At 46.0% G+C, this 26,710-nt stretch overlaps 1 protein-coding gene across 1 annotated transcript; it reads right to left on the bottom strand.

Moving 5' to 3' along the window:
- Positions 1 to 2,959: 2,959 nt before the first annotated feature.
- SRP68 (signal recognition particle 68) lies at positions 2,960 to 26,710 on the bottom strand. Its single transcript, XM_020915564.2, has 16 exons — positions 26,503 to 26,710; positions 24,876 to 24,942; positions 22,782 to 22,895; positions 19,664 to 19,859; positions 18,991 to 19,073; positions 18,634 to 18,743; positions 18,212 to 18,294; positions 17,768 to 17,908; positions 11,207 to 11,305; positions 10,227 to 10,291; positions 7,927 to 8,083; positions 6,965 to 7,059; positions 6,328 to 6,457; positions 4,660 to 4,735; positions 4,169 to 4,221; positions 2,960 to 3,757 (listed from the first exon to the last, which is right to left on the bottom strand). Exons 1-16 carry the CDS (start codon positions 26,675 to 26,677, stop codon positions 3,530 to 3,532), a joined length of 1,872 nt encoding a protein of 623 aa, XP_020771223.1. The 5' UTR covers positions 26,678 to 26,710; the 3' UTR covers positions 2,960 to 3,529.

Genomic DNA, 26,710 nt, shown 5'->3' with positions numbered 1-26,710 from the left:
GAAAGTCCAGCCTAACAGAAAAGACGTGGTTCCTTTCCAAGGGGTCGATTACCTGCAGACTGAGCGTGAGGATACATGGTTGAAGGATACAGCTAATGGAGGTGAACAAAACCATCTGCTGAAAATGGGGACCACAGAGAAGCAAGGCTCCCCTTTCCAGCACAATGAAGATGACGACAGTGGCCACGGCAGAGGGAGGAAAGCAGAGCCACCGCCTTGAAGCTATGCAGGGCTCGGACCCAGGGCCACAGGGCCCCTGAACAGTCGCCAGGATCCTGCCCTGAAAAAAGAACAAAACCAAACCGTAACTCTGATCACAGCCCCTTAGCGGCTTCAAAAGGTCAGATAAGTTTCCCACAGCGCTCCATCAGCATTCATCGGCTGAGGTTATATTTTAACTTGTACCAGCTAACAGTACTGCTGGAGAATGTTCGCAGAGCCTTTACGGTGCTTACGGGGAGGGGGGCCCCCTGGGCAGCAAGAGGCCATGCCGGTCATTTGTGATCTCGTGCCCGCGCAGAGGGTCCCCAACATCTCACAGAACCACAGGCCGGAACTCTTCCAGTTGGTGTCATCAGGATGGAGACAGGTTCCAATTTATCTCTTTGCTTTGGAACATCAATAAATTTTATAGCTAAATCTGGTTTCCATCTCCTCTGTAGCAACAAGTGTCTTCCAAAACATTAAAGAAAAAAAAAATTAGAACTCACACATATTTTTGCTATCTTTGGACATTTTCCTAAGACCTCTGAAGGTTCCAAGTTTCTCAAGGCTGTAGACAGCCGCGTGCTGTTTAGAATCTTATGTGATCAACTAGCTTTCGTGTATAATTGATGCCGAGTGTGGGAAAGACCAGCATCACCACAGCGACGACAGTGAACAGGTCCTGCCCCGGAGCCGGCATCCGCTCTGGGGGGCTCGGGGGAGCCATTGCCTCAGCTGTCGGAAGAAAGACCAGTGAGGGGCCAGGCCACTGAGGGTGGACGGGTGCACTGTCCCGCAGGCAGTCCCCTCTTGGCCATGATGAAAGGCTCAGGCTGCCACCGGAGCAAAGAGGTGGAACCAAGCCTGTCAGTGTTTCATTTCAAACAGGGAATCCAAGAATTCTCACCTAGTTTAATGGAAAGCTGGACAGTACAGCAAAACAGTGCATGCGAAAAGGAAAGAGCCAGGAGACTGAGCAGCGGAGGGCCTGTCCAGCCCCAACTACCTTTTTCCCCCAACAAAGCCAACAGTTAAGGATGACAAACTTGGCCAAATCATGTCTTTCCAAGGTTCAGCATTTATTCCTCTTGGTTGCATGCGAGCTTTGACCTCTAACGTTTCTGCAGATTGAGACCGTCACCACCTGACAGGTAAGAAAATAAAAAGCAGGAACACAGCAGCCCTCAGGCACATTCTCAAAGTGTAGGCTCAGCCGAGCTTCCCCTCGTGCTCTTGGATGTGGGGAGACAGAAACTCTCCCACGACCACATCCTGCTGACCGGACTGCTGCCCGTCCTGAGGGAGTGTGTCCACCTCCCTCCCTCACACCCGCAACCTCCCACCTCCACTCTCCAGGAAGGCAGGAGCGGGTGGCCTCTGAGGATTCATCCTGTGAATCCACCCAGCGAAGACAGCTACTCCCCGGGCCTGACTCTGAACCCGTTCCCGTGAGACCTGTCAGCCGCTCCCGGGCCTGAGATAGGATGGGATTCTGCCCCCCGGTGACACGGCCTGTTTAATGTCCGGCTATTCCAGGTGAAGGGACGTGAGAGCTAAGCGTGGCCTCGGCCCTGCCAGGTCTGTCTTCTCAGGTAAATATGTGCTTTTAATACTAAACACACCTGGTCATGGCCTCAGAGGCTGAAGCGCAGCCAGCAGCGACACTATGTGGAGAGGAGTGCCCAGTGTTTCTCTTTCATGAAAAAGCTTAGAAAAGGCCAGTTAAAGACCCACCCAGGGCTCCGGCTCCCCCTCACTGCCAGCACTCTGAAGAGTAGGAAAACCTGGAAGGACCCACTCTCAGCAAGACAAACGGACACCTTCCCAGATGAGAACAAGATTTTCTATCCTTATCATAGGATACCCCCCACACAAAGCGCCAGAGACACTGGCCGAAGTTGGCTGGAGGGCCGCCCACATAGTGGGCCTCGAACTGGGTTCCCAAGGCTGCAGGACACCCCAGCTGTGGCTGCAGCCCAGGTCAGCGCTGAGAAGAGGCGAGGGGGGTGCAGAACCTTAGACCCCAGGCCTGGGACTGCCAAGGGCGCCGGGGAGCGGGATGGGGCTGAGAGAGGATGGTCCCCGGCGCTCTGCCCACTGCCCGTCAGGAACACTGACCGGGTCTTCAGGACCCAGATCCAGGACCTTGAGCTAAGATCATCTGCGCTGTACCTTCAGAAGGTAGAGACAGAGGAAAGGATATCCCTACCTTGTACAGCACAGACGATGAAACTTCCAATTAGAAGAAAGAAATCTGCTTCTTCAGGCTGACTGACCCAAAGCAAACCCCAGAGTGAGAGGAGTGTGTTTCCCAAGCACCTGCAAAGCCAACGCTCAGGTCTAACAGACACAGCTGCTCCTCCTCCCACCACTTCCGGCAAGCCCCTCCGCAGTCCACCGGGAAGGCAGCAGCACCACTGAGCCCCCAGAGCTTCATGCATCTCATGTTTAAGTCACTTTATTCCTTGCTGTCTGACCTTGCTTTTGGGAATTCTATTGCTGATGCTGTAGTAGAGATAAAAAAGTGACTAAGAAAAAACAAGAGTAGGGAAGGAAACTGACTAAAATATGATGGCATATAAAAATTACAGGTGGGGAAATCCTGTAGGGCCTCTACACTCTTATCAGGCATCAGACAGACCCATGCTGCCAGGAAGTCAGGAAGCATGTGACAGGATGGGATTTTGCAACAAGGCTCCCAAGGAGAGAGCTGGGGCCAGACGGGAAAGAGGGAGTGTAAAGAACGGGCAGAGCAGCCAGCATCTTTGCCTTTTAATAGAAGATTTGTTTTCATCATTTCTGAGGATAACATATTTCTTCTAAAAATAGAGCTCTTTGCTTGTTCTGAAACTTCTTAACTGTCGCTCGGAGGTGGAGGGGAATAAGGCTGACTGTAACCCTGGGGTGACGCTGCCAATGTCTCCTCGTCTCAGACCAACTCTTGAAGGGCTCCTGGGTGCTCACAGCAAGGATGAGTTCATTCAAATCCATGGTACTGAAGAAACACGACAAAGCATGCGAGCCCCCATCCGTGCCGGGTGTGGACCCCATGAAACCATTACTGACCGTGGCTCAGACGAGACCAGGAGGCAGGGGCCCCTCCCCCAGGGAGGACGACACAGGACCCTGCACACGTTCACCAGAGGACAGCAGGGTGTCCTCCTGCACACTGGGTGGGAGCGAAGTGTACAAACACACGAGACACAGGAAGGCAGGTGAGGATGGTGTACTCCTGCCCTGGGCCAACGTGGGCCTGGACCTGCTGGGGTTTCTCACAACACAGACTGAGAGCCAGACTCGCCCCCTGCCCCAGGGAAGAGCCTGGTTAGCTCCTGAATCCAAAGATGCCCTTGATGTATCCGGTGAGGCCACTCTTGGTCTTCTGCTCCAACTTGTCCTCAAGGGGTGGGAAAGCCACGTGGTTGAGGGCCAGGTCAAAGAACAAAGGTTTGCAGGGGATGGGCTGGAATCCTGGCGGGAAGTGCACCAGGCTGGCTTGCTTGGTGACAAGGGAAGGGTCCAGGCAGAAGGTCTCAAACCGTTCAACCAGGGGCTGGAAGTCAAACCAAAGCAGGAAACGAGAGTGAGTCGCAGCCCATCGGTGGAACATTCAACCCCCACAAACCTCCTGTGAGGGGATGTTATGTCCTCACTTTCTTTACAGCTGAGAGTCACTGAAATCTAGAGAGGCTGAGAGTGGTGGGCTGGAGTGGGTTACAAGCCTGTCCAGTGTCTGAGTCAGAGCCAGAGCTCCTCGCCAGAGCAGGTTCCTAACGTTATTTGGGACCATTTACATGACAGCTAACACACCTCACACAGGCAGCTTTCAGGTCCTCAGTAAAAGCAGCGGGGAAGGGAGGGTGTTCCCTGGGAAATGAAGGGTCCTCTGCTCTACACATGAGTGCACAATCCTAGGGAGTCACGAAATCCTCTTCATTCTTCAAAAGCCACAGCCCAGACTTACCTTATTGTCCTTGACTTGGGAAGAGGTTTCTGTTTGGAGAGCATCATTTGTATCTGAAAGTTTCACAGGATTCAGTGAGAAAATGGGCTTAATGCAACAGGCTGGAATGATACCTGTCACCCACCTGGATTCTAAACCCTGGGGGTAAAGGCAGCCCGTCTGCAGGGAGTCAGCCCTCTTCAACCCAAGGCAGACAAGCTGTGCCGATAACAGACCACACACCCAGAACCAGCGTGCTCAGCCCAGCATAGCCGGCACGGCTCCCTGGGACAGGCGGGGGGACCACACGCCAGGGCTCCTCTAGATTCTTCCACATAACCCGATGCCTCACTGGGGCAGAGGAAATGGCAGGAAAAACTAAAATCTCACAGATGAACCGAAACAACCTCTTTTCAGTCTTACGCCAGTGGCGGACGGGGTGGGAGAGAAGAGGAGCAGCAGAGAAGGGGAGTCTGGGGACACAGGCGGCGGGGAAGAGGCGCATGGCTCACCCAGGATCGCGGCCGCCTGCAGGGAGCACTTCTCCGACCTCACTTGTGTGATGAGCTCCTGCACGTCCGGCAGGTCCTGTAACAACGAGGAAAACGTGGACCCGTGAGCCGAGGCCGGGACAGAGAGGTGCACCAAACTAACCTGAGCTAAGTAACCCCACTGGTGTTTTCAGGGATTTCAAGTAATTTGAACATTTTCCCTATTAAAAAAAAAAGCAATACATAGAAACTAGCCTGTTTCAAGGGGAGAAATCTATGCCATGTCTTAAGCAATACTGCCTGGAAATAATAATAATGACAAAGATAACATTAACACATTTATCATACAGCAAATGCATTACATGCCAGGCACTGCCCTAAGCAGTCCACACAACTGTCAATTTCATCCTCATGATAATCCCAAGACAGTCTGTACCTGCATTTTACAGGTGAGAAGACAAAGCACAGAGAAGCCAAAGAACATGTCCAGTCACTTCCCCGGTGGCCGCGGGGCAGGACCCAGAGCTCGGCCGCCCAGCTCGAGGACCTCAGCCCCTAACCACGGCCCTTCTCTTGCCTCAGCCTCTCACTCGGCAGAATCTGGAATGATCGGTCAGGTCTGGGTACTGCCACACCCCTCACGCCTGTTTCCTGTTAGCTCCCCCCTAACTTAAACCCCGGCATGTTAGGGCAGATGGGCTTTCGTGAAAGCCCTCTTACTTCTCTCTGGAGACAGACCGTCCATACTGGTTTGTCATCACATTCCAACAACACCCCACCCGATGCTGCCGCCACACTGGTCACTCCTCCCACTGCCCACGCCCGCCTCCCACCTACTCCGATTCCGCTTCCTTCTTTTGTATTTGGAGGTGGGCCCGAGGCAAGTCTCGTGGCTGCAGCAAAACCACAAGGTCTCTGAGGGCAGAAACCAGAGTCTCTCTACTGCTGAGTCCAGGGCTGCTCCAGGCAGGCACTCCCACACTGGCTGTAACGTTGGTAACAGTGACCTCAGCCCCGCTTTTCTGAATAGTTTCTACTTGTAAAATATACATGGGTCCCCTGGACCAGTGCTTTAAGAATCTCTGTAACCTCACAGCAGTCCATAAGCTTGAAACTCTAGTTGTCATTCAAAAATCAGTAAAATAAACCAGATCGGCATGTAAGCTTCGACATATACTCCATCACCTGGCAGTCTTGCTAAAGCAAAATACACTTTTAGACTCAGTAGACCTGGGCCCTGGCCCGAGAATCTGCATTTCTAGCAAACTCCCAAATGCTGCTGCTGGCGGTCCCCATGCACTCGTGTGGAGAGCCAACTGGTTCTCTACTTGGCTGCAGAGCAGAATCACTGAAAGGCTTAAAAAAGCCCCAGTGCAAAAAAGTAGATAAATATAATAAAAACCCCAATTCTCATCCCACACCAATTAGAGTCAGACATCCACCTTGGAAGCAGTTCCAATAGGGAGCCGAGTCTGAGAACAGTACTTTGGGGCAGTGTACCGGGCGGAGGCTGTCTTGGTACCCGAGTCCTCTTCAGGCCTGGAACGCTGCCATGAGTTACACCCACAGCTCCCAGGCACTCGGGCTCACCACATCCCATGGTTGACCAAGCAGGACCCGCCTGAGAAGGCATCACGGCCTCACGGCCAACTGCTCAGGGCTTAGAAACAGGAGAGGCCACTGGCTTACCTTGAGGCTGTTCTTGAAGGCTCCGGCGTCGGAATTCACTTCGTCTGCGTATTTCAGGACCCTGTCATATAGGACAAGGGCTTCACTCCACTTCTTCACCAGCACGTAGGACTGAGCGATGAAGAAACACCTGATGAAAACAAACAAACAAAAAAAAAAAGAAACACCTGATGGGGAAGGAAAGAGCCACACTATTCTTAAGCAACAATCACCCAAGATCAAGGCTTTCCTTGCTGTTTAGGCTAAATAAACTGTCAAGTCTCTTAACGTCAGGCTCACTCCCTGGGGTGGGAGATTTCACCATTCTCACTGTTCCAGTTTGCCAGGCTAACCCACAGACTCCTCCCTGAAATTGGAGCTGACAGTGTAGGTCCAAAGCTGACCCACTGTCTTTTACTCACTGCTAACTCTGCAAAAAAGCTGCGATTCCCAAAAGGCACAGGGAGGAAGCTGAAGACGGGCAGGAAGGAGGGACGCTGCAAATGCTACCTACACTGCCCACACATCTAGGTCATAACCATTCGTCTCTGCTCATGTCTTTCCAAAACCAAAACCCAACCTTCCAGGGACATGCTCCCGAGGCTTCTAGAACCTTCCAACGGTTGAGGGGAGCCCTGCCCACCCCAGGGAAACTTACCTGTAAGCCTTGAAGACCAGAGTTTTGAGGCCTATCTCTTTCTGGAAGGCTCTGTCCTCCTCTAAGCCAGGAAGCTGGAGCAATTCCACCAGATTCTGCACAACAAATGTAACAGGAAAACTCATGAAGACGGGGGCCCACACTGAGTGTTTGACAGAAGGTTTGGAAGAACAGATGTGGACAGAGCGAGCCTGGGCTTCAGATATTGGGGACGTCTGTGGTAAGTGACTTGGCCGCCCACATCTGGCATCACCTCCGCCCTCCTGACACTGAAAGCCCATGTGGCCTCTTTCTGTCACAATTCACCTTCTTCAGAGACTCCCTGGACCTTCTCAGCTGGAGGGGATCCCTCTGGTTCTGAACTCTCATGTCAGAGAGCCCACTTGTCTGGCACCTATACAGATACCTTGACTGTGGGCAGGGGTCTCAAACTCCCTCACCAACGAGCTCCCAGGGAGCTGAGGCAGCGTGGCCTCAGGTCTCAGGACACTCAAGGCATGTGGGCGACCAGCCTGCAGAGGGAAGTGCTCCGTGAAGGAATACTGGAGGGTTTACGAGTGTCTACACATCCACACGGGCTTCCCTGGTGGCTCAGTGGTAAAGAATCCATCTGCCAATGCAGGGGACATGGGTTCGATCCTTGGGCTGGGAAGATCCCCTGAAGAAGGGAATGGCAACCCACTCCAGTATTCTGTCCATGGGAAGTCCCATGGACAGAGGAGCCTGGTGAGCTATAATCCACGGGGTCACAAAAGAGTCAGACATGACTAAGAGTCTAAACAACAACAAAACACATCAACATGTCTGGATATCAGGTTCATGGACGGCTGAACTGGTATGAAAACAAGAACTTCTGTCTTTCACCGAGTCACCAACAGCTCCTGGCTATCACAACCCTTTTGCCATGTCATTTTGTATCCAACCCACGCACAGGACAGGCTTTCCCAGTCCTCCAGGGTCACCTGCAGAATGATGTCATAGAGGCGGATCAGGTCCTGGGGCCGAGGGGCGCGCTTGCTGTCATCATCCGGCTGCTGCTGCAGCAGGGCCTTCTGCAGCCCTTTAGCCATGTTCTCATTCCGCTTGATCGCTGTTGACAGCTTGATGTAAGTCAGGTAGCTGGAATGGACCACATGTCAGCTCAGGTGATGCTCAGGGAAGTGGATGTGCTGGGAAGAGCACTGGACCACAAGCTGGGCTTCCCTGGGAAGCTGCGGGGGTGAGGGGTGACCATGGCAGGGCTGCAAGGCCTGGGCCTCAACCTCCAAGGGCCTTCGACTCTGGCTGCTGTTCCGTGGCGAACTTGCAGGGGACCCGTATGAGACCTTATGACAAAATTTGATTTTAACTTGAATTATATCTTCTGTATCTTTAGATAGTTACTAATTTCAGAGGACACTGCTGGTCCTTAAGACAAGAGACGGATAGCAAGCTAGTTCCTGAAATAAGGACTAAATAAATAAAATAGCATGGGAAACGACAGCACTTGTGTAGGAGTCAGGTGGAAGGCCAGAGGGGTCAGGGTGAAGCGCGGAAGTAGAACTGGTGAGAGGGCTGTAGGAGAATGCAGTAATAAATGCTAAAAGCCAAAAATCAAGAAGGAGCAGCATACACATGCCATTTAGACATGGAGGTAAATACCAAAGAGTTTGTTAAAGAATTAAAACTGGCCCCTTCTTCTTCCTGCTGCACCGAGAGGCTTGTGGGAACTTAGTTCCTTAGTTCAGGGGACTGAACCTGTGCCCCCTTCGTTGAAAGTGCAGAGTCCTAACCACTGGGCCACCAGGGAATCCCCAAAAGTGGCTGCATCTGAGAAGCACAAGGGAAAGTCATGAGATGGGCTTTCCTAGAGCTCTGCAGAAAAATCAGACTCTCAAAACAAATAACTGTTATTCACCGAGTGGAACAGGAATCTAGATACATCTTTATTAAGATACCAGGGCTTTATTAAAATACAAGAGCTACTGGATTCCTGACTTAATCTACCCCAAAGCTGGCCTCTGGTCCTAACTGATCACCATCCCTGTACCAGCTACATGTGGAGGCGGGAAGACAGATCCCAGGGCAGTGGGGCTTCACAATTTGTAAGCGTCCTCAGCCTTGCTGAAGCTCTCAGTCCTTCAAGGCTGGAGGCTGACACCTGCCTTTGCCTCTTTGTGGCTGTTAACTACCAGTGCGTCCCCTAACCTCCTAAAGCCTTGTTTTTCTCATGGGCTTGTTGAAACAAAAGGGTTAGGTAAGGGCTGCTCCTGCTAATACTCTGCACATCTGAGCGATAATACCAAATTCTCTAAGAATGGAGATTAAGGCAGGGAGAGGAGTTTTTTTGGTTTGTTTTTATTAAAATGGGCAGGGGGCAGGGTGGTTGGGAATGACTGAAAATATTGCCAGGTTCATTAAAAAGTTGTAAGCAGTGACTAAGACATGAAGAATTTCAAGATCACATGGAAAGAGCACCTGAGGAGAAGTGGAATTTTATTTCTCCCAGGAAGTTTCAAAAATGTCACTCTTCCTTCCTCCTTTCTTCTGTGAAACAAAATGACCTATCTTAAAAACTTAAACTTAACAAGGTGATTTCAAAATGCATATGAAAGAGCAAAGGGAGAAACACAGTCAAGATGTGCCTGAGAAACCTGGTGGGAGTGGACCAGACACCCAGACCCATGATAAAGTTACAGTAAATCACTACGCTGGTGTGAGTACAGACAAATAAATCAGCAGAGCAGAAGAGAGTCCAGAAAGCGAGCACGCAAGGCGTGTGGAATGTCCGCCCGCACACCAGCGGGGAAGGACAAGCCAGTCATAAATCACACACTGGAACAATCCGTCACCCTCGTGGAAAAAGGTGACGCGGAGCCTTACCGCACTCAAAAATAAACTCTAGATGGAATTAAAGTTCAGCTGAACTTTAACTTAAATGTGGACAACATAAAACATTCAGAACACAGAGGAGAGTCACTCTAGGAGCCTGGAGCTCCTAGAAGGAGAGTGGTGAGCTCTAGAAGAGGGGGAGGACTCAACAAGGGGGGGCACAAGGAGCTTCAAAGTTATTGGTTACATTCTAGTTCTGTTGTACAAAAATGGGAAATTATATGGATATTAGAATAATATACACGTGCAAATCTCATATGCAAAAATGTGCAAATGCATTCACATTTTAATATGTATCAATAAATTATAATGTACATAAACACTGTGCATACTCTTTTGTTTCAATGATATATCATGCAAGGTTAAAAAGTAAAAATGTCACATCTCTTACCTGTGCAGGTACTGAAGATTAGATACCTTCCCCGACTCCACATCTAGGGTATAATCTCTCTGTTTCTGCAGAAAGTGAAAAGGGAGAGATAAAATGGCTGATTACGTCTTTGGCTCTGACCACCTCATTCAATGGTGTGGACCTCAAAGTGCCCTGGGACACAGGCACAGACTCTAGTAAGTTGAGGTCCTCAAATATCAGAGAACTCCTGGGCTTTTCTGCAACGACAAGGTCACGCAGTTTCCACTGAGAAAGAAAAACCAGACTTGAACAAAAATTCAAAGTAGTGGCCAGTAAGGCTTCTAGTCCACTGTGTCCAGTGTTTAGACTCAAAGCATTAAAGCAGACAGTCCACGGCTCCATTTTAGGACCCGTGTCTTAGACCCAAGTTCTATGCCTTGTGCTGTCAGCTCTTGCCTTTGTGGTTGACTGAATAAAGGCCCCTAAAGGGAGGAACCTGTGAAGGAACCTTACATGGTAGGTGACCTTACAGATGTGGTGAAGTTAAGGATCTCTTGATTAGCCTGGATAGAAAAATCAGGAGACTTCTCTAAGAGTCCAGACATAATAGAAAAAAGCTCATTAGAGACAGGTGGAATGGACAAAGGGAGAGGAAAATTACAAAGGGAGAATAAACCAAGTTTTTGGCAACAGGGAAGAAAGACAAAAATGGTTCTGAGGTTTTCAGCCTAGATGCCTGAATGAATCACAGTGATGTTATTAGAAAAACAGAGCACTGGAGAAATCCACCTGGAGATATGGATTTGAGACCAAAGGCTCAACAGGTAAGACATGAAGCCATTAGAAGCAGAACAGAGGGAAAAGAGTTTCTCAACCTGGTGGAGCCCAGAGGAGGCTTCTGTTGTTGGTCAGCCAATTGTCACATCTAAATACAACGTCCCTGCTCTGGGAATACGACACACAGACCAAAGAGGGTCTCAGCTCAGAGCAAGAGCCGGGGGCTCAGCTGAGAGTCCTACCTGATCTGACTTGAGCTCTTCCCGCACGGCCTGGATGGCGTCCCGACACTCACTGAGCATGGATTCAAACAGACGCTCCTTGGTTTCTTCACTCTCAGCCTAAACAAAGGCAGAAGGTGGTGAACGAGTTTCTTTTTGAGTAAGTCATGGTATTCTGATGGGAGGAGGGCATGATAGCACTTTGATTCCTCTCATTAGACACGAATACACACATCCAACCAAAAAACAGCCTGGATCAGAGATCATTTCAACTGTTAATATTCTTCATCATATACAATTTCTCTTATGGTTTTACTCATTAATTTGTACAGAAATGAGCAGTGAGTATATATAGATGTAAAGTGAACATACTGAAAAAGCATTGATACAACTGATCTAAACTGTCAACCAACAGAGGCTTTCATCTTTCCTCTACCATAGAACCTCCCACTGTTTTCCTTCAATGCCTCTACCTGTGCTCAGGACCAGCACCTGGCATCTCAGGGGAGCCTTATGGATTAGATTTGGGGCACTGCCACCTCACATTGAAGCACAGCACAAGTTTCTTTCCCTCGCAAATGTAACCCAACAGGGTTGTAGATATCAGATTTCTTCTAAGCCCCAACTAGATGAGTGACATTACTAGTCAACAACCAACCAAAGATATATCTCTCTCCTAAATGCCATATGAGGTTTTCCTGCATATAGAAGGTATTCCATACGGCTATGCTGAGAACATCTCAGGGCAGATAAACTGACAAGCATTTAATAACAGTCTCTGCAAAGCACAGGGCGTTGCCCCTCTGCTAGCCAACTGGGATAAGGCAAAAGGTGATTCACTAACTGAATACCTGCCAAACCACATTATCATTCTAAAGAATCTGACTAAGCAGGTGGGAATGGACAAAAAGCAGAAAGGAGATGAACTTGTGTTACTAGCAGACCTACTCTGACATTAGAACATCAACATTCCCATGATTATATTTGACTTTCCACAGAAACTAACATCCAGTCTGATCTCTTGACATTCAACTGACCTCCAGAAAAAGCTCAAAAGAAAACCCAGTACTGCCCACTCCTTTAAGATATGGTTGGGAGGGGCCTTCAGAAAAACCTTTTCTTCTCTTAAGAACTCTCATGTTTTTCCTAGTTTCCAGTGTGGGGAAGAAAAAAAAAAACCAAACTTCCTTGTAAATTACCCAATATAAATCAAACATACTTTTGTAAGTTACTTGACTTTCTTGTTGTTCAGTAACTTAGGAACAAATCAGGGGCATGGCTATTCTATAAGTTTATAAAGGCAAACCCAGACACCATTAACACACTGCAGGCTACAGCAGGGCTGTCCACTAGAACTTTCTGTGACGGTGATGTCCCTGCACGGTCCAGTGTAGCGTCATTAGACACAGGTGGCTGCTGAGCACCTGGAAGTTTAATAAGTTTAAATAGCCATATGTGTTCAGGTGGCTAGCGTACCAGAAAGCCTGGATCTGGAGAAACAACTTCACATGAAACGCCGTCAAGGAGCTCAAGTCAGTGAGACTCTTCGTACCCATTTAATCAAACTAGCCGAATTTTTCAAAGTACAAACCCTCTGGAACGGGGCAGCTGCAGAGTTAACAACTGGAATAAGACATGAAAACAGACCTGGACCAGCCACACACAAACCAGAGCCGCGTCGGGAGCAGGCAAGATGAACTCCAGCACCAGCCTGGTATCGTGCAATCCAGCAAACATGCCACCAACACCCTTTGAAGACTGGTGGGGTTCAGCAGTCGGGGCAGTGAGTGTTTAAGTACAAGAAAAGAGCCAATTGGTTTTACCAGCTTCGTGGGACCTGCCTCCTTTCCTAGGGAAGGAATGGCTCAAGTAAAAAAATTAACACGATGCAGAAACGCTGTCTGCCTTCACTGCCTTTGCCTTCGCTCCCTCTGAATAAGGAAACCTCTGCATCAAGGTCCTGAAGAGCAGCAAGTCTCCCCTCTGCTTCCAGAACATCCTTCGTTCCCCTGGGAATCTCACAAGGCCTTAAGCCACAATGCAGGGAGAGGCCGATCCGGGTCAGGGCTGTCAGTCGGCTGTGCTGTCCCCACGCAGCCACGCTGCACAGGGACAGAGACCGCTCATCTCCGGAGCAGAGCCTCTCACGGCTCTCCCTGGGCTGGGCAAAATGTCCACACAGGAAGCCTGAAGCACATTCTGCTACTTACACTTTACTCTGTAAACCTATCTCGGAGGCAAAGATAATTCTGAAGGGACAGTGGAACAAGAAATACCTCTCCACGTCTATGCGGCGGGGGGGGTGGTCCCTCAGAACCTACGTGCAGATGGCGCAGGTCTGCCAGCGAACCCCCGAGAACCTGCTCCTGCACACACGGGCAAACTCCCTGCAGAACTCGTGGCCGGCCAGGACCTTCCCGGGTGTACCGGTGACAGGGAGAAACCCGCAGCCCAGAAGTAACCCGCCACTCAGTCCTAACAAACAAGCTTGAGATCAATCTTTATAAAACTTCAAACACTCTCAGAAGTGCTTTTCCACAGCCCCAAGGCACATCCCAAGGCTGAGGAAAACCAGCCCTATGTGTCCTGAGGTAAGACCCCCGGCTCTTAAAGACAGAGCTCCCAGACTGTTTTCACTTCTCTACTTGGTGTGACTGAGAGACAAGTCCAACCACATTCTCCACCACACCCATAGGAGAACCAAGGGGATGGCAACACAGCCTCACTCGGCAGTGAGGTCTAGGAAAAAACAAACAGAAATGGAGTAAAGAAGGACACAAACCTCAGGTAAAAATAGATTGTTTTTTTAACAAAAAGAAGATATGATCTCCTTCCAGTCAAATATTAAAGTGTTAGTCATAATCTGAGGATAAGAATCATCAAACCTATAGACATTTTTAACCTTCCCCGCCCCCCCACCCAGCCACCTGACATCCTCAAATCACCACCAAGACAATTCAGGTGTGATCAAGTATTAACAAAGCAAAATAAAAACAAATGAGAAAGTAAGACAACATTAAAGACATGCAGACCTAAAGCCTGGCTAAAGAAAAGAAGGCTGTGGAAGCTGGATTTTGGCAGCTGATTAAGCCTCAGCTCCAGTCTTTGCAGTTTAGTATTATCTCTTTGAACTCTTTCTTTCTTCTTGCCTTTCAGTAAACTGTTGTTTTAGTATTTAAAGGTCACAAAAACCTCTACAAGCAACCAAGTGGAGGTCTACCAGATTCCTCCAAGAGAGTTCCCAGAGGGTGGGAAACACCAACAGCAGCAGGGTTAGGAAACACTGCAATGTTTCCTGAGCAGAAAACTCGATACAATATGGAGAACTGGCAAATCACCTGCCAAGTGCACCAACGAGCAAGCAGTTCTTCTGGAGATTAGCCCCGAATAGCCAAAGGGCCTTTGCCATGCGTAATAACCCAGCGTTCATTCAATTCAATTCACAGATAATCAGCCACAGAGCTACACCTGAAACCTAAGGGTTTAACCAAACTTCATTTGACACCGTACTTAATTTTCTTACTGGCTTGACCTGGTATATGTGTGATACAGCATATTAGGCATGTAACTGTTTTTAAGGTTAAAACCTTAATGGGATTCCTGGGATTAAAACACATTTTGTTTGCTCAACCAAATTATTTATTTTTTTTGTTCAACCAAATTATTTAAAGGTGTTGAATATTCAAGTGATCCTAATTCACCCTAAGATCCTTAAAGACCACAATTAATTGTATTCACCTCAACCAGCACATTAACCAGGCACTGAATAGAACACTAGATTCTACGAACACTAAAATGATAAAAGAAATTCTAAACTGTCAACAAAACCGACAATTTACATGAAATCAATACGTTACTTTAAAAAATAAAATCCAAACTGACACAAGATGAAAGAGAAAATCTGAACAGCCCTCCAACTCATAAAGGAATTATATTTTTTTTAAAACAAGCAAAAACAAATTATAAAAATCTTCCCACAAAGAAAACTCCAGGCCCAATACTATCACTAGTGAATTATAACAAACATTTAAGGAGAAAACAAAAAGTTACATATTCTTTCAGAAAACAGGAGGGAACATCTCCAAATTTGTTTTACAAGGTATGTATAACCCTGACACCCATCCTAAAAAAGACATCTGCCATTATCTGTATAAAGAAGGACTTAAAAGGAATATATTTAACAACATAAACAGGCACACTGAAGGTGAGGTGGGAACGCAGAACTAACAGCAGCTGCGATGAGATGACTGACCATGAGTATCTTCATCTATCCAAGGCTGGAATGATGTCACTGCTTTTTCTTGCCAATATTATCAAAATGTTAGCCAATCTTGAACTTTTTTTTAGTATTTATTTATTTATTTGGCTGCATCAGGTTTTAGTTGGGGCATGCGGGATCTCTCATTTTGGCACACCAGTCTCTAGGTGTGCGAGTTCAGTTGCTCTGCGGTATGTGGGATCCCAGCTCCCTAAAGACTGAACTGGTAACCCCTGCATCGCAAGGCAGACTCCCGAGCACTGTACCACTAGGGGATTTCTTTGAACTGCTTTGTAAGGGGGACTATGACCTGGAGGTCCAGAAGTCAGCCGTTCACCTACACTAAAACCCGAGTTTGAGAGTAATCGTTTTAGTATGTGCACAAAGCTCAATTAGTCACCATGCGATTGAAGTGATCTTCAATTTTAAAGGCAACAGCTTCATGTGCAATTGTGAAATGTTTTTCACCTGGTCTAATTTAGCCCAAACTGAATTACTGTATGAATAAAGCAAAAATACCTCCCCATTTAGATTATTATTCTCTATTTGTAAAAAAAGCAAAGGAAAGATAAATTCAGATAAAACATGACTGTATCTTCTCCTCCCACGTGGGAAACCCCTCCCCCCAGTAACCTTCTAAAGAGGATTCTCCTGTGAAGGACTACTTTTTTCTATTAAGATTAAACTTTTTCAGTCAGGGGCCCAGGACTCTGCTTTTCTATTAAGTGAAATTAAATTTAGCTCTTCACCAAAGCCAAGTAAAACGATCCTGTTACTAACCTTCCTGACGAATCTAAGGCTATATGGAAAACTTCAAGGAACATGAGCTTTGGAATCAAAAGGGCACAGTTTTAAATGCAGGCACTCCCTTCTATCAGACATATGGTTATGGACAGGTGAGTTTTCCCATCTGTAAAATGAGCATCACCCGCCTCCCAGGGTGGAAGAGAGAAATAATGAGACCATTAAGTAGTGTGTCCAGGACACAGAGGAGGATCACTACCCTCCCTGCTTCTCTCTGTGGTGTCTCTGTCCAAGCGACTACCAGGTGATATGTGAAGTCAGACTGTACGCTGATCTCTTATAAACACATATTGTATAAATGGTAAACATGAATAACTTTTAAAGTTACTTAGTAAATGTTAACTTGTCCTGTCCTTTACCTGATCTATGTCTGTGGCTCCATTCCTAAGGTGTCTCTATTTTATTTGCCCCCATTCTATCCAGAATTCCTACCCCATTGTCACTGATGCCCGGCACAGAACTGTGGCAGTTTTCTCCTTCCAATATGTATCACTTTAAAGAGAAAACCCAGTTGCATAATCTAAATGGTTGTTATCAGCCCTAGTCAAGAAAAGAGACCTCTACTGTTAAGTGCCAATGAAATGCTCTCAGAAAAAGTTCAGTCTTTCAGATGAAAGAAAACTCAACTTTCCGGTACTGTTCTAATCTTCTGTCCTGTAAGCAAATAAAGGAGGAGGTGAGGGGCCATATGAAATACAGACAAAAGGCACAAAGAAATCCTTCAGTTGTTGAAAGCTGCCCCCAACGAAACGAGCCACTTTGGAACAAGTCACTAAAAGGCCTGGATGCTTAACACAACCAACCAGCACAACTAGCAAAGCGCCTCACACACATATCCCTCTGGGGACAGTAGCCTGCTATGAAGTCCAATGAAATGCCACTGGTCCCTGCTGAGGCTGGAGACACAGGGAGTGGTGTGGTCTCTTTTTCAGATGTTCTTCGCCTAATACAGAGAAGGAGCTCTAAAAAATGCCTCTATCATTACTGTCTACTCCATACAAACCAAGATCACCAAAATCTCTTCTCTTCTGGAACTCATTTGGTTGTTCACACCCACCATCAGGTAATAATTATGTCAGCAGGAGCATCGGGCAGTAAGGCTCGGCATGAAGACTGCATAAATACCACACGTAAAACAAGCTGATCGGGTTTAGCTGGGCAGTCTTTAAAGGACCCAGGGACAAGAGGTGACCCTTCAGGGCTGTACGGAGAGGATGAGAGGTCAGAGAGACACAAGACATGAAACCACGCCGCTGCACCACCTGCTGGGCCAAGTGTCACCCCTGACTTGAAGCAGCCCTTCAGCGCTCCCATCTTCACTGAAGAGTGTCACTGTCAATTTCTTTGGCCTCTACACAGAAAAACTCCTCGATAAACTCAGCTTTCAAAAGAATTCTATTCAAGAGCATGCATCTTGAGATAGTCACCCAAATCCTAAGCAGCAACAAAGTATCACATCTTAACACACAAGGACAACCTGGAGACACACCAAGAGAACAGAACAGGGCCCGGCTCCGTACCTGGACAATGGCGGCCTCGTTGTCGGCCAAACCCAGTAAAAAGATCCTCACTTTGTCGATCTTCACGGGAACCGTCCTGCCCCTCCATTCCACTTCACTCATGGTGGCCGCCTGCTTGGCTCGAGTTTGAGTGATCAACGCCTAGAAAGCAGTTATAAAATGTTAAAGCTTCAACTGTGGATGTGAGTGATCAAGGTGAAGTTCACTGGGAACTAGTGTTTGTCTCTCCCTGTAACTAACATATTACATATCCCTGGGCGGGGGAACTAAGATCCCACAAGACATGGCCAAAGAAAAAAAGTGACAAAAAGTTTTCATTAAAAATACAGATAAAAACATGCACATGTTAATGCAACTATCCCTGGGTGAGGGGGTTGTGAGTTACTTCTTCTACTGACTCTTTTCAAACTGAAGACCTTTCACAGAATGCGCACACTGGATTACCTCCAATTTTTCAGCCAGGAGACCCTCAGTGCCCCCAGACCTCAATCTCATCTGCATGAGTTCATTGATAGCTGACTGGTCACCTGAGAAAAAGAGAGAGACTGAGTGGAAAATCCTCAAGGGTCTTGGTTGTTTCCTCAAGAACTCTCAGAGTCAACGCCAAGCTCCTCCCCGTCCACCGGTACGTTTCAATGAATCCTAAGTCCTTTCACAAGGCTCTGGGTGAGCACAGATACGGCAGGGCCAAAACTGAAGCTAGGGAACTGCCTTCTGGATGTCGAGCAGAGCTGACTCCAATAACTGTACTCTTTTCATCAACACAAACCCACGCCAAAGATGGACGCGGGAGAAAGGGAGGAAAGTTAAAACCATCCTCCAGGTTCCGCAGGCCGCCTGTCGCTGCCCCGCACAGCCCCGCTCACCGATGTTGTAGGCGCAGTAGCGGATGTTGGGCGAGATCTCCTCCACCCGCTGGTTGTACAGCACAGCCTGCTCTTCTGTGAAGGCGCTGGCCAGCTTCTCGTAGATAGTCCTGCCAGGCAAGGAACATCACGGGTCACAGTAGCCTCGCCTTAAGAAAATAAACTCACAAGGAACACAGATCAACTACCAGAACTACTGGCAAATTCTGAGGCTGAAAGAGAACAATCCACATTTCTCAAGAGAAGGCAAAAAGAAAGAAACTGCAATAACTTTCACAGAAGCAATCGTTGGCTGATTTGCAGCTTGCATGTGACTATTATCAAAACTGGCCATAGCCTTTGAGCCAGAGGACTCACTTGCATTTATTAAAAGCCTCAATGGCGGCTTTCCACTCTTGATGTTCGAACCGCAGCATTCCTGAGAGGTAAGCCGTGTAAGCCTGTGAGGTGACAGGAAAAGAGACACTGCTTCAATGCCCAGGAACCAGGGTACAGCCCAACCTCTACTCGCTTCAAACTCTGATATCAAGAACAGATATTCAGGTTGATTCTAAAAAAATAAAAAAACGTGTCTCACTAATAAAATGTGACCCATGGGTAATTTATGATTCATTTACTTCCCAGGAGAGAACTTCAAAATAAAGAAAATTTGCTCTCTTTATATTACTTAACAACCCACTTCTGGGTATACCATTAGCATCAAAAATTGGATGTAAACTTGAAATCTCTTCCATTCCTTTTCAAATACTCATTAAGAACAAAATTCTTACTTTGTGAACTTCCCAGATACAAGTCTTTCACATACACGTCAAAAGAAGCAAGGGCTTTCTTAAAAGTTAGAGCCAATTCTTAAAATCCAGGAGCTCAAAAACAAAAACAAGAGCCAACTTCACCGCTTAAAGGCAAGACTAGGTTTTTTCCTCCCCTGATTACCAACATACAACGGAAGAGACTCTGTTCTGTTTAACTGTATTTTAAAGTCACATCTCTAATCTCCACAATAAAGCAAAGCTGATGTTATGACACTAACCTGAGCCTCCAGCTTGGTCTTGGCATCTACACGATTGCTCTCACACAGGCGTTCCAACTCCTCGGCATGCTTCACGGCTTTGCGTAGGCGAGACAACAAGTGGAACCGTTTTCGGGGCTCGGTGTTGGCTTCCTGCTTGAGCTGCATAGCATAGCTCCAGGCTCTCTCAGCATCCATCAGAACCAGAAGCAAATATCTAAATCAGAGACAGAAAAGGCCAACTGAACAGCAAAGGCCAGGAGCACCAGACTCAGATATTGTCTGAGGAACAATCTTCGGTCTCTCGACTTTTCCCTATACCCTGCTTTGCTTTCCTCCTCGGAGCTGCTCTTTTCACAGTATCAACCATGGTTCCCAAATCAGCATCTCCAGTAGGTCTCTAACCACCTACCAGACACATCTCATGGAAAAACCTGCTACCACCTCAAACTTGGCAAACCCAGACTTGATGTTGTTAGTTGCTCAGTTGTGTTTGACTCTTTGTGACCCCATCGACCGTAGCCCGCCAGGTTCCTCTGTCCATGAGATTTTCCATGAGAATACTGGAGTGGGTAGCTGTTCCCTTCCCCAGGGGATCTTCCTGACATAGGGATTGAACCTACATCTCCTGCGTTGCAGGCAGATTCTTTACCACTGCGCCACCTGGAAAGCCCTTACTGAAATATAACTGACTTAAAATCCTGCATTAGTTTCAGGTGCAGGGTATGAGGTATTATTGACTATATTCCCTATGCTGTGCATTACATCCTGATGAATCATTTATTTCATGACTGGAAGTTTTTACCTCTTAATCCCCTTCCCTTGTTTTACCAACTCCTTCCTACTTCCCTTACTTCTGGCAACCACCAACTTGTTTTCTAGGAGTCTGTTTTATTTGTTCAGTTGTTTTTTAGATTCCACATAGACTTGAGAATGCACGGTATTCTAACTTCACTTAACATGATACTCTCCAAGTTCATCCATGTTGTGGCAAATGGCAAGATTTCACTCCTCTTTATGGCTGAGTTACACATATGTAAATGATCTTGCTTTTAAAAGGTGAAGTTGGCATCTCTTGTTTTTGAGCTCTTGGTTTAAATACAGATATAGAGGGACATCCCTGGTGGTACAATGGTTAAGACTTCACACTCCCAATGCAGGGGACCCAGGTTCCATCCCTTATCAGGGAAGCAGATCCTGCATGCCACAACTAATACCTGGTGCAGCCAAATAAGTAAGTCTGAGAAACTGACCCACAGACTATTCATACACATTGCTTGATAGGGTAATCCTGTCATGTTAACAACCATGTTACATTCAGCAATGAAATACAAAACTCATGCAGTAATTTACACATGGCCAGATTTCACTTGAGATATATGGATTTAAGGCCACAGGACTGGAAAAGGTCAGTTTTCATTCCAATCCCAAAGGCAATGCCAAAGAATGCTCAAACTACTGCACAATTGCACTCATCATCTCACACGCTAGTAAAGTAGTGCTCAAAATTCTCCAAGCCAGGCTTCAACAGTATGTGAACTGTGAACTTCCAGATGTTCAAGCTGGTTTTAGAAAAGGCAGAGGACCAGAGATCAAATTGCCAACATCCGCTGGATCATCGAAAGAGAGTTCCAGAAAAACATCTATTTCTGCTCTATTGACTTTGCCAAAGCCTTTGACTGTGTGGATCACAATAAACTGTGGAAAATTCTGAAAGAGATGGGAATACCAGACCACCTGACCTGCCTCTTGAGAAATCTGTACGCAGGTCAGGAAGCAACAGTTAGAACTGGACATGGAACAACAGGCTGGTTCCAAATCGGGAAAGGAGTACATCAAGGTTGTACATTGTTACCCTGCTTATTTAACTTACATGCAGAGTACATCATGAGAAATGCTGGGCTGGAGGAAGCTCAAGTTGGAATCAAGATTGCCAGGAGAAATACCAATAACCTTAGATATGCAGACGACACCACCCTTATGGCAGAAAGTGAAGAACTAAAGAGCCTCTTGATGAAAGTGAAAGAGGAGAGTGAAAAAGTTGGCTTAAAGCTCAACATTCAGAAAACTAAGATCATGGCATCTGGTCCCATCACTTCATTGGAAATAGACGGGGAAACAGTGGAAACAGTGTCAGACTTTATTTTTTTGGGCTCCAAAATCACTGCAGATGGTGATTGCAGCCATGAAATTAAAAGACATTTACTCCTTGGAAGGAAAGTTATGACCAACCTAGATACCATCTTAAAAAACAGAGACATTACTTTGCCAACAAAGGTCCACCTAGTCAAGGCTATGGTTTTTCCAGTGGTCATATATGGGTGTGAGAGTTGGACTGTGAAGAAAGCTGAGCGCCAAAGGATTGATGTTTTTGAACTGTGGTGTTGGAGAAAACTCTTGAGGAACCCTTGCACTGCAAGGAGATCCAACCAGTCCATCCTAAGGTAGATCAGTCCTGGGTGTTCACTGATGCTGAAGCTGAAACTCCAATACTTTGGCCATCTCATGCGAAGAGTTGACTCATTGGAAAAGACCCTGATGCTGGGGGGGACTGGGGGCAGGAGGAGAAGGGGACGACAGAGGATGAGATGGCTGGATGGCATCGCCGACTCAATGGACATGTGTTTGAGTAAACTCCAGGAGTCTGTGATGAACAGGGAGGCCTGGCGAGCTGCAGTCCATGGAGTTGCAAAGAGTCGGACATGACTGAGCAACTGAATAGACACTGAAATTTGCATTCCAGAAACCTTACCTAATAACCAATTAGGTTATTAGTCTAATCACTGACTTCCACATTTACCATTCCACCACAGTTATTTCTGAACAAGTTGCAGAGTCTCTCTGAGCCTGCTTTCTGTTTGTTTTGTTTTTTGGGCCACGCTGTGCAGCATGCGGGATCCCAATTTCCTCACCAGGGATTGAACCTGTATCCCCTGCATTGGGAGTTCAGGGTCTTAACCACTGGACCGCCAGGGAAGTCCCAGTTTCCTCATAATAGAGGAGCTGTAAAGATGCCTATTCCACAGAGCTGCTACAAAAACCATATGCAATAACTCAAGTGTGTGGCATGACATCTGTCACACTGTAATTGTTCAATAAATGCATTAACAAGATGTACTCAGCACTGAGCAGTCAATACCTGTTATCAGTCAGAAGATCTTCAGTTACTTTTTTCCCTGTGAATTTGTGTCTGTTTCCCATCTTAAAGTTGAGTGTTTTCCGAAGACGTCTTTGTCTACGTGAACAGTAGCCCCTGTAAAAAACCACAACCAAAAAACCATTCAGCTAAGCTGACAGTACTTTCAACAGTAAGTTCTGTAATAAGGCAAGGTCAAAAGTTTGGGATATTCTATTTATGGTTGCCCTCTTGCAAATGTTTACTGAATGGAAACATGCAAGGCAGAATGACTGGTATTACAGAAAACATGAAGAGACAGAGGACATGGTACCCATTCTCAAAGAACCACACTCAAGCTGGAGAGAATCATGAAGATAAAATGGCAAATTGAAAGTGACCCAAGTAACCTTTCTCTTCTTGTTAACCCCCTTCCCTGGCGTGGACTTATGGTGGGCTTTGAAAGAATGAGTAGGATTCTGATGGATGTAAAAGGGAAGAAGCGGCATCCTGAAAAAGACTGTGATGACAAGGAAGACATGGAGAAAGGAACTCAAGCATATCTGAAGAAAAATGAGGTGAACGAGGATATCACCAAGAAATATGATAAACATCACCTCTTATGCCAAGACTCTCTCTTCTCTACTCATGCAGTTTTTAATTCTTACTTCTACTATAGTTTGAGAATATTATAATCATGTTCTTAAATCTCTCACTAATATAAACTCCTTGAGTACAAAGATGATTTTATTTTCAAATTTCTCCCAGTGTCTTGGCACAGTGCCTAACATATACATGCACAATAAAAGTATCTTGACTAAGCTAGTGTAAAAATACATACAAAATTTTACCACTCTTACTCAAAACAGCATAACATTTACAATATAAAATGATATTTAAATGGTAACTTCAACATCTCAGTCTTAAAGCTACCAAGGAACAGGTTACTAAAAAAAAAAGTATGACTGAATCTATGAACTATAGGTCTTTTTCCTCAATTCATAATCATGCTTTAATTATCATTTACCCTTTGACATAAAAATCAAATGGAACACGCACATTATGGCTAGAAATGTAAATCAGTAAAAATTTTCTGGCAATCCATTTATCAAGATCCTTAAAAATGTTCATTCTTCCTGAACTGACAGTCTACCTTTACACTAAAGAAATAATCAGAAATACAAAGAGGAATGATCAGAGATTCAAGGGAACAGAATTTTTAAGCCTACAAAACTGGCTACCATATAAATAACCAACTCAGGGGAATAGGTAAATAAACTATGGTATGTCTATATAGTTGATATAGATATATGTCAGGTTATAACACAACTAATAAAAATCACATGTATAGAACATTTTTACAAGCATGGAGAAATACTTAATACATAATGTTCGGCAAGAGAGTAGGATACAAAGCTGTACACACAATGTGAGCAAACTTATGGGAAAAACACGTAGGAAAAGACTAGAAGAACAAAAATACTATTTGGTAGGCACACATACACAAATATATTTATGTACTGAAAGACAGAAATATAGACTAAAATGTACACAAAGTCATTTTTATGTTCTATTTTACTACCAAAAAATCTAATTGAAAATTCAACATTAAAAAGATTAATAATAACTAGGAAAAAAGAAAAACCAAAATTGGAGTCCCAACAGCCATTCAACTGGGGGATAAAAGCAGACTATGGTTCAGCCCTGCAATGGATTACCACTGAGTAATATGTTAGGTGAGAGAATCTGGACACGAAAGGCCATGTTCCGGAAAAAGCAAAACTACAAGGACAGGAATCAGAACAGCAAATGCCAAGAGCTGGGATATAACCCAGATGTTGTAACATGGTTATATTTTAAAAAAAAAAGATCACCATAATTCCTTGTTATTTTCGCCCGAAGCTTCCATGTATCTGCAACATCTTAAGGCAAAATGGATAAAAAGATTAGATCTTTTTAAATTTGAAAATCAAGTATCTTTTTGAGGATTTGATATAAGTTAAGAATTAGACTTTCCAGGTATACTTTCTGGTAAGGCACAGTAGGGGGGGTAGTAACAAAGGCAAACCAAGTTTGAAAAAGCCAGAGATGTCTATACACCTTGCAAGTGACACTAACCTGTACCTCTGAAAGTCTCCATGCCGTAAACCGTGCTGCTGCTGGGATTCCTTTATAATCTGAAGAACTAGAGTCCAGATTAAGGAAAAGCTTCCAGTGTCAAGAATCCAAATAACCCAAAACATTTATCCACATTAGCAACAGTAATCTATATTTGTATCAAATCACAGCTCATTCAACATTTCTAAAATGCTTAGTACATTAACTAGTGAAATCTCTAGTGACCATTTGCAATAGCTGCCTTGTCAGAGGATAGGGCTAAGCATGTAAAAAACCTGATAGCCTGAACTTTCATTTACTACTTTAAACTAAAAAAGGAGGGCATCCTTAGTCATTGAGGATTAATGAGACCCAACAGTTTAAATATAAAGCTGCTGGATTCTACTGATAAATGCTGGCTACACTTGGGGTGGTTCCCAGTGATTTACACCTGGGCCTAGTGTTTTTACTCATTTCAGCAGACTCAGGTTATAAATGATGTGTACTACTACTCTATTTGCATAACCTTCTACAACAGCCAAACCTGACTTTGCTTAACAGCTGTGATGCTGTCTGCACCTAAGGTGAGCACATGCCGACCACAGCAGGCCAGTTTGCATTAAAATACCAGTTTTTCTTTTAAAAGAAAAAGCACTGACCAAATTTTCCTCTTCAAGAATTTTAAAATATTTTAAGATTATGTCCCAAACTTTGGGAAGTCCGATGACCTTTGTGTACCATTTTAGTTTTCTTTTAAAGTTCCCTCAATGCTTCTTTATAGGTATATTTTAAAACACTGAACAATGAAAGGGCTATTTCAACAACTAAAAAGAGACCAGCATGTACAAGATCTATAGTAAAATCAGAGCATTCTAACATCCATTTGGAAGGACATCACCAGTTCAAAAAGTAAAACTTCAATCTGCTGAAAAACTTCAGTATGTTAAAAAGTCAAGCTAAAAGTACTATTTCAGAAATTCGCCTACGTTTTCATTTCAAAAAGCCACAAACTAATATCATAAACACTCAACTGTGATGCACTCTGATGAAAACTAGAAACCGATTCCTCAACAGCTCATCTGAATGACTCTCGACAAGACAAAATGCCTACGAGACATATTAAGAGAACTACACAAGTAACCTTAACAATCTTCGATGATTTATATTCAAAATGGGCAACAAGCTTTTTCCTTGGAACAGTCAACCTTCGCCTTCACTTGCACAGCATCAAACTGTAGTTTTTACTATGCACTCTCCGACGGCTGTCAGAACTATCAAGCCAAAACGTCGAGACTGCAGTTTCCCTCTCCCCACTTCAGCGGCCCCAGGTGCCAAGTTCATCAGAGTGGTCAGTGTCAGCCCCACCACCAGCCCCCCCAAACTGGACAACTGCGGGGAAACTGCCGAAAACTGCCCCATTTTCTGGTGCCGCCTGAAAGAGAACGTTCCCCAGCGCGGAGGGCAGAGGAGATGTGAAGAAAAGCCAGTCGAAGAGCAGACCCTGGAACTGTTAAGTGCCCAAAAGTAGGGGCGAGAAGAAGTGCAGCCCCCGGCCTCTCCTCCCAGGATGCGCCGGACCCGCCGCCTCTCCCGCCCGCCAGATCGACACGTAGTCATTGCCGAGTTAGGCCCGACTGATGTAGGATACTCTCCAAACTCAGGCTATCCCCGAATTCTTTGTGTGCCTTCGACCCAGCCGAAGGCCGCTCGTTTTCCTTATTTTCCTCTCCTCCGGCGCTGCGTCCACCACCGCTACCGCCGCTGCCCCCGCCGCTAGTGCCGCCTCCGCCGCCGCCTCCGGGAACCTGCTTCTCAGCAGCCATCTTGCCCCTGCGCCGCAGAGCAGGACGGGATAG

The sequence above is a fragment of the Odocoileus virginianus genome, chromosome 17, assembly GCF_023699985.2.
Source record: "Odocoileus virginianus isolate 20LAN1187 ecotype Illinois chromosome 17, Ovbor_1.2, whole genome shotgun sequence".
NCBI lineage: Eukaryota > Metazoa > Chordata > Mammalia > Artiodactyla > Cervidae > Odocoileus > Odocoileus virginianus.
This window is presented reverse-complemented; position numbering and strand designations above follow the sequence as displayed.

Excerpts from the sequence above, each read along its gene's own strand:
- SRP68 (XM_020915564.2), bottom strand. The coding sequence starts at position 26,677 with ATGGCTGCTGAGAAGCAGGTTCCCGGAGGCGGCGGCGGAGGCGGCACT. Across the intron at positions 8,084-10,226 it reads AATCTTCAGTACCTGCACAG|CTACCTGACTTACATCAAGC; the intron begins GTAAGAGATGTG and ends GGTCCATTCCAG. Across the intron at positions 7,060-7,926 it reads TCTATGACATCATTCTGCAG|AATCTGGTGGAATTGCTCCA; the intron begins GTGACCCTGGAG and ends TTTGTTGTGCAG.